We start from the raw sequence: 11,051 nt of genomic DNA, 5'->3' as shown, positions 1-11,051 counted from the left end.
GTGAGGTGCATTCACAGACTTGCAAAGTAAGCAAATAAATAATGCCAGTTAGCTCTAACCTGACAAGAATCACACATTTTGCCTCTAGAAGCATGTACACCGATCCATCTTCCTCCTCCACTCCTAGAGTGAGAAAGGGATCAAGCTGTCAAACGTATCATAAGCATACTTGCATAACTTTGGCACAGGTTAAGTTAAATCAGTGCCTACAAGGGTATTTGCAATGCATCACAAGGTAATTCTCCCAAACACCCGTGACCATTTTAATTTTTCTTTCCCTCCTGAGGTTAATTGCTGTGAACTACAGGGGAATGTCACCTCCACTTACCTGTGCTCTGTTGCTTTGTATTCAGAAAGCTCACAGCTGCTGTGATTTTTCACAAAGAATTAAAATTGCCACGAGGAGAGAAAATATAGTTACTGCCATTCAGTTCCAATATATTTATTGGAATGATAGGCAGCAATGGTGCCTCACTGAAATAGAGCCTTAAAACACAATTAGTTGCAGTTCTATAAATTGCAGAGCCAGTTATTCTGCGCTCCTGCCCGTGGGCCTTCCATGCACCCACTAATGAAAAGGCTGCCTTTCCCCAGATGTCAGGTACTTTTGCAAGAAACGAGCAGCAGGAAGGGAAAATGACAGACTCTGTTCCCTTGCTCTGTAGAACAACTTTTTGTAAAAATTTATTCTCTGTCAAGCAAACTGCCTGAGAAAAAAACACCGCAGTCAGCTACATTTTCTAAGAGGAAGCTTGAACACTGCTCAGATTGAGTCACATTAAAACGAATTAATACCGCCAGCTGGTCTCACAATCATTACTTGACTAAAACTAAAAACTAAACCTCAAGCTTTAAGAATAAATTAAAAAAAAAAAAACCAAAAAAAACCTCCTAAACAAACAAACAGAAAAGCAGCAAACTAAGCAAACAGGCTCTCTTATGATAGACTGGCTGGATCATGACCCACTGAACAGGACAAAACTTGTCCCCTGAGCTGTCCTGGGTTTGGCCACTGACTGCAAAATGCTCCTAAGCTTCTGCTGCAGAGTTGGGCTGGCAAGTCAGGTCCTGGTCCACCCAGGACACAGATCACTGGAGAAGCAAGGGTAGGAGGGATCCTCAAGGGGAACCCTCATGCTTGGGAAAAAGAAATCTTAGGCAGGGTTCACTGCATGGCTGTTTTGGTACTGGAGGGGAAATAAAGCCCCAGGAAACGAGGAGCCTCAGACAAATTTCAGGAGGCTTGAGTTCAGTGCAGCATCTGGATGAAGATTTGGCCATCATCCCAAATACTAGGAGGTTTTCCTGCACTGTGTAATTCTTTTAAAATGACATGCATATTCATTTCTTCTTTTGGCTGTAACTACCAGTTAATTACCAAGTTACATTAAAGCAAGTAAGTTTGTAGCATTTTAAAGGAAATATAATGTATTAATGTTGGTTAGAAGAGACACAGATAGATACCACTTTTATGAAAAAATGCATGGTGGTGAAACAGATATTTTCCTTTCACAGTAGGTCAGATATAACAAGCCCTTGATGGAAAATATCCACTCACTTCTGGAGATCTTGTGAGATGGAGACACAAACATCTGAGCAGCTAAATATAGTTCTGGATAGCAGTGCAGTAAGTTCTAGTGTCTCTTAACTTAATATGGAAATTGATACAAAAATAAAATCACAGCATTTTCAGTGCCTGTCTCTGCTTGTGTGCTCACCGGGACTCACACCACCAAGTTTCAGCCTCTGTTGAAATTACTCTGAAGTTTTTGTCTTGCACTGCCTCACATGCCAAGAAGGCAGAATAATGATGTCCATCAGTAAAAGGCCACGTCTATTGAGATATATAAAGGTTACTCCACAGAAAGTCAATATGAGAACTGCACTGAGAATGCCTTGTCCTTCAGCATTTCTGCAAGAGCAATAAGCTAAGTTTAATTAGAAGAGTCTAGGTCTTGGTCAGAGATTTCCCCAGCCATAAATGCCAGTGGTTCAATTTTGCAACATTTGTTACTGGGCACGCGCCCTTTGGATCAGTTTGGGGTTGCTGAAGCTTGGGGTCAGGCGTAGGCAGGAAGAAGGAGGAAGATGAAGTAGTGGGAATCATGGTAGTGAAGAGCCATGGTAGTGACACATGGCTTTCTCATATTTCTCCTCCTTTCTCGCTTCGAGGCAAAAGCGTTGGACCTGGGTGTGATTGCTTTTGCAGTAATCTAAATTTAAATTCCCCAGGCCTGACTGCACTACCCCGTCCCCTGCTCAGCCACTGGCCCCAGCATCAGGTATGCAGGACTTGGTGGCTGTACACTGTGTCACAGAACAATTCAGGTCAGGAAGGACCTCCTCACAGCAGAGGTGACACCCCAAGAAGGAGGGTGCAGATGGCAGGAAATTCAGAGCAGAAGTGAGCTCCATCCCTGGTCTTGTCCTACTGCAGTCACAGATGGTTGGGGGGAACTTGGTCTGGTGCTTTCTCTCCCTGTCTCAGAGAAAGCACTGGATGATACCCAGCTGTTATTAACAGGTTTGTCAGCAGCAGTGACCTGAGTGAAAGGTAAACCTTTAAGTCAGCTTCACTTCATGTAACACTAGAGGCATTTGCTCTTACAACTCGCATGGAAAATAAAATGCAAACAAAACAAGGTGTGTTGTCATCCACTTTATATTATCCACCTTCAAAGCTAGAAAGTTATGCCAAGCATAAGTCAAATAAATAAGGAAAATATCAACAAGCTTGATTTCAAAGGTCGTGGGAAGAGGGAGAGTGCCATGCTTTCAGCCTCCTCCTTCCTCTTTTCAGTCCTCAAATGCTAAAATACTGTGCCCTGCCCTGGGGTGAGGAGGGAGCCCTTGCAGGAAGCAGCTGAATTCAGAGCCTCTGTAAGCCAATGAACTGAATTCAACACTACACATCCTTATGAACATAACTAGTCCAAGAGACACCAGTGAGAACTTGGTGACCATCAGTTGCTGTGACAGTCAGTTCTGGCTCACCACAAGTCCTGTCTCATGGATGGATAATCGGGACTGCTCTGGGGCTGTACCACACACCTGGCAGCTCTGCAAGACAGGTTCCCAGATCTTCCCCAGCCATGGCAGCTCACAAAGCAGCTTCCCAAAGACAACACACAGGAGAAGAAAGTTTTTCACCTTCAGGCTGGATGGAGCCATGTGTTGATGGAAAAGGGGGCATCTAGAGCTGTCCCATCACTCTGACACACAGCACACCCCAGAGCAGGTGCAAGACAGAGAAGTTCTCTCTTCCTTACCACAACTATAGCTCCCAAAAATATTCTTTTCAGTTGGCTCCTGCTCACAGAACCCCACATCTATCAGATGCAGAAGCAAGCATGGCACCTTCCATGTTCTCATTCTTTTTGCCAAAGACATCTGGGAGAAGTACCCCCACCACTCCAAAGCCGTGGGAAAAGGGACTGAAGGATTCACATAGACAAACTGGAGAAGTAATTAGCATCACATCCTTACAGATTAGCTGAGGTGGAAGGAGCTGAAAAAACATTTGCATTTTGGCTTCTCCAAACTAGACATTGCAGTTTAAGGTTAGGGTGAGACCATGAATGTTCATTCACATATTTGTTCTCATTCAAGAATGTGAAGACTGTAGCAGACTTACAACTAACAGGCACGCCATGCACTGAAATTGCCAAAGCTTGCAAAATCTGATTTACTCGGTGAGGGAGAAGGGAAAGTTATTTCGTTTGAGTCATAAGAGGTCTTGATATAATCTAAGCTTCATCATTTCTGAAGAAACAGCTCACTCCCTGGGCAGATATCAAAAGGCTGCTGTGTACAGCCTTGATGACACAAAAGCAGAGAACAATTCCTAGCACTGGAGATTACAAGACCTTTGTATCAGCTGCTCTTCAGTACAGTTTCTCTTGCATTACACGACCTGATGGGCACTCTGGGTTTATAGTTAGCTCTTCAGGGATCCATGGATCTGAAATGAAGAAGATAGAAGCTTTGCAAGGCTTTTAGTTAAAAAAAAAATAAAAATTGTGCAGCCCTTTACATAAGCAATAATGTTGATCTACCTGCCTTTCCCTGCCTGAGGTTTTCACTCTCTGGAGCCTCACCTGCTCCAGGAGTCAGAGAGTGTGTAGCTCTGCTGCACATGAAAGAAGGCAGGCAGAAGGGCTTGGGGTAATTCTGCCTTCATGCCCTTCACAGAAAACATGAGCTGGAAGACCCTCCTGGCTCAGAACCCCCTTTCTGTGGCCTGAATCCTCTCTGGACCCCCTGAATAGGGATGATGATGCTTGAAGACCCACAAATAGAACAAAAGAAGGCTTAAACCCATCCAAGCACAACATTTCACTCCCTACCTTAGCTGCTAAGTTTGGGGGGCACTTTTTATTGCTGATGCCATTTGTTTCAGGAGAAGAACATGCATCTGTGGGAGGGAAGAGTCGACTTTGTCACACACCCCATGGGGTTGTGTAAAGTAGCTGAGTGGGAGAATTTTTGACACCTCTCTGTGCTGGAGTCAACCCAGAAGCGCAGGCCAAGACTCCAGCAAGAGCCTCCCCTGGGGAGACACGAGAATAGCACAGCCAATCCTGCCTCTCCATGAGAGCTGCTCTCCAGCACTCCTGTGGCCTCCAATAGAAAATGAATTCACAAATGGCACAGAGATGCAAGGAACCAGAGGGGGAAAGGGAAAGGTCAGCTGAGGTTGCTACCACCATGGCCCAGCCAGAGCAAATGGCAAACAAGAACAAACCCCTGCAGAGCAGCACTGGGGAAAAACAACACGCATGTTGCAAATACTGCCCTGTGCTCATAGTCCCCTTTCTTCTCTTACAAGGAAGGATGTAAGAAACAAAACCCATTTTGTAGAAAAAGGTGCCATGGAAACCATAAGCAGAAAGAGTAAGTGATGCAGGTTGTACTTTGCCCATTCATTTCCACTTGCCTGCATACCAGAGTAGATTATTCCTGCTACCACAGATGAGCAGCACCAGATGCAGTAGGCTGAGATGCTGTTTTATTACCAGCCCCCTGTGGTAAGGAAAGGCATCAGGTTTGAGCTCCTGTGCATTCTCCCAGGGATCCTGCAGTGCCAGCAGTATGTACCTCCTAATAGGCAGGACATCCACTCGGTCTTGTCATAGATAACAAGCAGTTTTGACAAGCTTGCAGAAGGTGTGACTTAAGGGTGGCAGCCCTGTGAGTCCCACATTCCTACTTTTTCAGTCAATTTCTTCACATCACACCAATGCCAGCTGTTCAGCTGCTCCCATGAGTGAATTTGTTCTACAAACAGTAGTTCTGCAAAGCAGTCACTCCAGCAATGGAGACTGGGATGATCAATGGCTTACAGCTTTGTGTACTGAAGGGACAGCACTGTGGTCAGAGGTCTCAAGACATCAGTTTGGTCACACAAAGCTGAGGATACAGTACCCACAGTCATACAGTATGCTGTAGATGCTTGTGGAGTGAGGCTGAGGCGAGGATAGCTCTCCATAGCGGACACCCACTGGATCCTGGAACAAGTGTGGCACATTCCCACACCTACACACAGACTTTGCTGCAGTGGCAACTTTCCCACTGCTTGTGGTTGTTCCTTGCCTTGGCTGTAGGGTACAGCCACCAGCACCAGGCACAAGCCCACCTTTAGGTGTGCAGTCTGCAGGTGCAGCCCGTAACAAGCGCAAAATACCTTCTGCAACTGAGGCCAACTGTGAGACAACATGCCCAGTGGGACCAGTGGACCACTACCTAGTGGAAAAAATTATTCCCTTAACAGTACTCAGACACTCTCATGAGGCACTCTGATGCTGCACAGATGACTGCAGACCTGTGATGCCATTTTTTTCTACAGCAAGCAGATGGAGGTTTGTGACCAGTTTCTCACAGCCAAACTTCCTGCAGAGGAATGACTAGCTTTCAGTGTTAAACAGACATGTGACCATGGCCAAATGCCAGATGGCTGGAAAGAGCATTGGAGCAGCCCTCCAATGATATATGTCTAGCCTTGGCTGCCAGCATCATGCACCATATGTATCAGCTCCCAGATAGAAAGGCCTGGCTGCAAGTTAGGAGTGTGACACACAGATATTACATAGCACAATTTTTAGTGATGCCATTGTAGAATGGGCCAGAATGAACAACATTTTTTCTTTTCCTTGCTTCTCACTTGTAATCAGTATGCAGGGAATATGCATTAGATTCATTGCGCAGCCATTACTGATGCTTGTAATCAGCAGCAGAACACAAGCGAAAAGGAAAACAAGGATAAAAAAAAAAGCCTCCACATGGCATCACTCTCTGCAAACTAGCAACTCCAGCTGCAGTTTCATGACCTCTTTATGCTGACCTAAGTCTGGGCTGCTATGGAAACAATAAGCCCTAACCTTCCTGCCCACCCTGTCATGAGCTGGCCCAGGGAATTTGACTGCTATTTAACCAGGTTCCTTTTCATTTGAATCAGCTACCTGAGTGTCATGCTGCTCAGCCCGCCCAAGCTCAGGAGGCAGCAGGAGAGCACAGTCAGCGGCAGCAATTTGCAGTGGGATGAGATGAAAGATGTTGTCTTACAGCAACAGCTTCACAGCACACCAGCCTTAACCTGCCTCAACATATCTCACAGGCATGCTGACACGGCTTGCAGAAAAGCACAGCCCGTTTCAGAGATATTCCAACGTGTGTGCCACATCGGTAACACAGAAACCAGTGATCTGCCCAGACTGATTTCATTCATGCTTTAGCCTGGGACGTGCTTATGCGAGACATGAAACAAAGCTAGAACTTTGCATGCTCCTAATGAGAGTATGTGTGAACAAACAGCTGGCAGCCAAGTTATAACAACAAAAAAACCCCCATCTCCCCAAAAAACCCAACCCAAAAGATAGTTGCCTATGTATTTTAGAAAGAATTTTGTTGCTGTTTGCATTTTCAAGAAATTTGTATGCTTGAAGAATAAGAGCCTTTTCTATTCCATATTCCCATTGGTGTCTAAAAATGGCAACCCTCAAATGCAAATTTCAGTCATGTGACAGCATTTAATCTGTATCAGCAGAGCACTCTGATCCCTGGATGGGATTTTGGCAGTCTAGTCCCATTAACTGTCATTTATCTTCCAGAGCTGGAGGTTGGTTCAGAGGAAGCCTGAAGATGCTTTATCACATGGAATGGTGCTTAGTCCTTCTGGGATGTCCAAGTCTCTGTGTAGTTAACAGCTGGGCCAGTCCATTCATCACCATCATAAATATGGTCAGCGACATCACCAGCACATAGTGGCTGATGCTGCAAGGAAGAGACAGATAAAAAAAGTGAGAGAAAAATACAAATTTGCAGAGTAAGGAAAAAAAACTCTGACATAAACAACCCTTTGAATAATTTTTTTTTTCATTTTAAGTAGGTCTAATTTTTCACCTAGGATATAATTTTATATAAGCAGCTCTTAGAAGACAAGTATTATAGCAGCACTGTCATGTAAAAACCCAAGTCTGTGACAAAATAAAATTGGTGGGGGACAGCAGAAAACACAATGGAGTGTACACCAAGTGAGTAAGAGGTACCAGGTGTACTTTCATTCAAATGGGTAATTCAGTGTATGCGAATAAAACAATTGCAAAACTTTTATTTGCTGTCAACCATAACACAGAATCTAGAGAGAACTTGCCATCAGGCAGACATTGCTTGCTAGTAAGACAACTCAGATATTTATGTCAGATGAAGTGCAATTTTCTAAAGAAAACACTATTCTAGTGACAAGTAGCTTTAAGAAGAAAAAAGCAACATACAGAACCAAAACCCCACTATTTTTTCACTCAACATTGCTAAAATCTGTAGAATTCTCTGCTGTGGTAGCACATGCAAAGAGATTAAAGAGGTGAGTTCAAGAGTGGCTAATAAACACAATATGAAAATGTAGCTTCTGGGTTAGGAAGGCCTTAAGCCACTACTGATTAAAAGGCTAACAAGCAGTGAGCTTGTTCTCCACTTGCTCAAATTCTGTTATCTGATGTTCACTGGTGTTGCAGATGGGCTATTTAGAGTCAGACTGAGATTTGACATTCAGTCAAATCTAGGACATTCAGTGTTCCGTGTTCAATGGGTTCAAGGCCCATTTGAAATTAAATCTGGCTAAGGATGTCAAGAATAACAAGAAGGGCTTCTTCAAAGACACCAATAACAAAAGGAAAACTATGGAAAAAGTGGGCCTGCTACTGAATGGAGCAGGGACCCTTGCAACAGAGACTGCAGAAAAGGCTGAGATAGTGAATGCATTCTTTGTTTCAGTCTTCGCTGCCAAGGCTAGCTCTCAGGAATCCCTGACCCAGAAGATCAGGGAGAAGGTCTGGAGGAAGGCAGACTTTCCCTTCATGTGGGACATCTGGGTTACAGACCATTTAGTCAAACCTGACATCCACACGTGCAGAGGCCTCCTCAGCAAGTTCACTGATGACACAAAGCTGGGAGGAGTGGCCAATACCCCAGAGTGTTGTGCAGGCCTTCAGAAGGACCTCGACAGGTTGGAGAGAGGGAGGTGGGCAGAGAAGAACTGCCTGAGATTCAACAAAGGCAAATGCAGGGTCCTACACCTGGGGAAGAATAACCCCAAGCACCAGGACAGGCTGGGGGCTGACCTGCTGGAAAGCAGCTGTGCAGAGAAGGACCTGGGGGTCCTGGTGGGCAACAAGCTGTCCATGAGCCAGCAGTGTGTCCTTGTGGCCAAGAAGGCCAAAGGTATCCTGGGGTGCATTAGGAAGGGCATTGCCAGCAGGTCAAGGGAAGTGATCCTGCCCCTCTGCTCAGCCCTGGTGAGGCCACATCGGAGAGCTGTGTGCAGTTCTGGGATGCTCAGGACAGGAGAGACATGGGGCTCCTGGAGCAGGTCCAGGGGAGAGCTACAAAGATGATTAAGGGATTAACAGACTGGAGTACCTCACCTGCAAGGGAAGGCTGAGGGAGCTGGGCCTGTTCAGTCTTGAGAAGAAACAAGTGAGAAGGGACCTCTTCAATGTCTGTCAGTATCTGAAGGGAGGGCACCAAGAGGATGCATCCAGTCTCTTCTTGGTGGTGCCAAGCAAGAGAACAAGAGGCAATGGACACAAACTGGAACACAGGAAGTTTCACCTGAACATGAGGAAGAACTTTATTGTGCAGGTGACTGAGCACCAGAACAGGCTGCCCAGAGAAGCTGTGGAGTCTCCTTCCCTGGAGAAAAGCCAACCAACCCACAATCCTGAGTAATGTGTTCTGGGGGACCCTGCTTGACCAGGGAGCTTGGACTAGGTGACCTCCAGTGGTCCCTTCCCACCTCAACCATTCTGTGATTCTGTAGGATCTGAATCAGGTACTGTTAATGTAAACCACTAGTCATTCCGAAACCAGAAATCTTCCAAAGCCAGTGACATTTCAGGTTAGAGCTGCAGACGAAACAGTGCTGCACCCGTGTCCATTATGCATCCAGTGTGGCTTTGGTTTTTCCTGGGACTACTGAAGAAACTGGCACTCTGACATGAGAGGTACCCATACCTCCTGATGCATCCATACCTATTATTTCAAAGCAGATGGCTCTTTAGGACAAACAGAGTAACTTCAGACTCCATGAAGTCTGAGTTTAGTCACAAAAAAGGATTGCAAGGAACGCTTGCTGGCTTAATGACCTGGAATTTCTGCCAGAGGACTCATTCAGTTTGAGAGTTCAGCCACAGAAGAGCAGTAAAGCTCATAATGCCATTGCTATCAATCCTCACAACCCTGAGACTGTGACAACTCTGGCGCTAGCCTAGCACAATTTAGCCCTGTGAAGTGGAGAAGCACCAGCTCTCAACAAAGCTGGGCCACTAACAAGTGTGAGAGAATAAAAGTAATCCAAAAAGTTCTTCCACAGCCAGGGTGTCAGAAACCAAAGGACCAAACTGTACAGAGAACATGAAAACAGACTTGATGCGCACAGTCAGATTTTTCTGTTTCAGTTGAGTCTGACTAGAACATTGTCGGCATTTCGTCGACAAACGGGACGGGGAGCCCGGACAGGCATTCCAGGAGCCTTTTTATTATTTTATTCCTTTATCAGTCTCACATACAGAGTTGAGACAGATGGTACAAAGCTCACACCATCACAGGCATCCAAAGACTTCTTTGTTACAGAGCATTCTTAAAAGCTTCTTAGCAAATTAGCATGCTTCTAAAATTTACAGACAACTGTTTTAACCAATCCCCAACAGCGCACGTACATCTGTTGTATACAATACTTGCTTGTTAGGCTTTTATATAACAATGTACAGTATTCCATTATTAAGCTTAAACTTATCGATCTTGCTAGGCATATTTTTTGCAACTTCAAAACCTATCTCAGTCAAACCTAGAAACTCTAACCATTGTTTTAATGTCCTTGCTTGCTATATAATTGTATCCTATCTTCAAGTTCTCAGCTAGAGCTGATTCCTAAATTCTTTTTGCTTTCTTTCTGAAACCTGCTTTTCTTTTCACACCTAACAGCTTTTCCACCTTTTATGTTTCCCCACAATACATATCACAAATGCCTTGCTCAAAATACACAGTTTTGAGAAATCAGTTAGAAAAATCCACCAGCATAAAAGGGTTCAGACCTCAACAAGCATAATGGAGCAGTAGAGTAGCACATCTACAGGAGCCAAGCTCCTGTCCTGTTTCTGTGGGAAAGGTGTAAGAAGACACACCTAGAGCGTGAAGTCAGGCACAAAGTCTACTGTCACCTGGGCAGTGCACTTTGGACTTTGTAGTTCACAGCACATTTACAACAAAGATAACACAACTCCCTCAAGAGCTGCCCTTGAAAGACCACCGGGGTGTGGTACAGCTTTGGTTTCAGTTCTCCATGGGAAAGGACATACTGACAGATGAAATTTAAACCCTTGCTGCAGTTATCTTCATGGTGTAATGTGCCCTTGAGGATTGTACATTCACCACAGGTAGATAAGGTTGCTGGCTCTTAAGGGAACAGCCACTTACAGAAAGCTATGATTTCCTTTGGCATACATACAAAATACATACATATATATGCCATGCATGGTCCTCAGACAGGTATCTGAGTT

At 44.9% G+C, this 11,051-nt stretch overlaps 1 protein-coding gene across 1 annotated transcript in view; it reads right to left on the bottom strand.

Moving 5' to 3' along the window:
- Positions 1 to 2,644: 2,644 nt before the first annotated feature.
- Positions 2,645 to 11,051, bottom strand: part of PIGN (phosphatidylinositol glycan anchor biosynthesis class N) — a 105,471-nt gene continuing 97,064 nt past the window's right edge. The window contains exon 29 of the mRNA XM_042049014.1: positions 2,645 to 7,269. Coding sequence (XP_041904948.1) covers positions 7,146 to 7,269 — 124 coding nt within the window. The 3' untranslated portion in view covers positions 2,645 to 7,145. The remainder of the gene's footprint in view (positions 7,270 to 11,051) is intronic.

The sequence above is a fragment of the Corvus kubaryi genome, unplaced genomic scaffold, assembly GCF_017639235.1.
Source record: "Corvus kubaryi isolate FWS band 111438036 unplaced genomic scaffold, C.kubaryi_AGA036_p1.0 69, whole genome shotgun sequence".
NCBI lineage: Eukaryota > Metazoa > Chordata > Aves > Passeriformes > Corvidae > Corvus > Corvus kubaryi.
The sequence above is the reverse complement of the archived record's forward strand: the minus strand, read 5'-3'. Positions and strand labels throughout refer to the sequence as shown.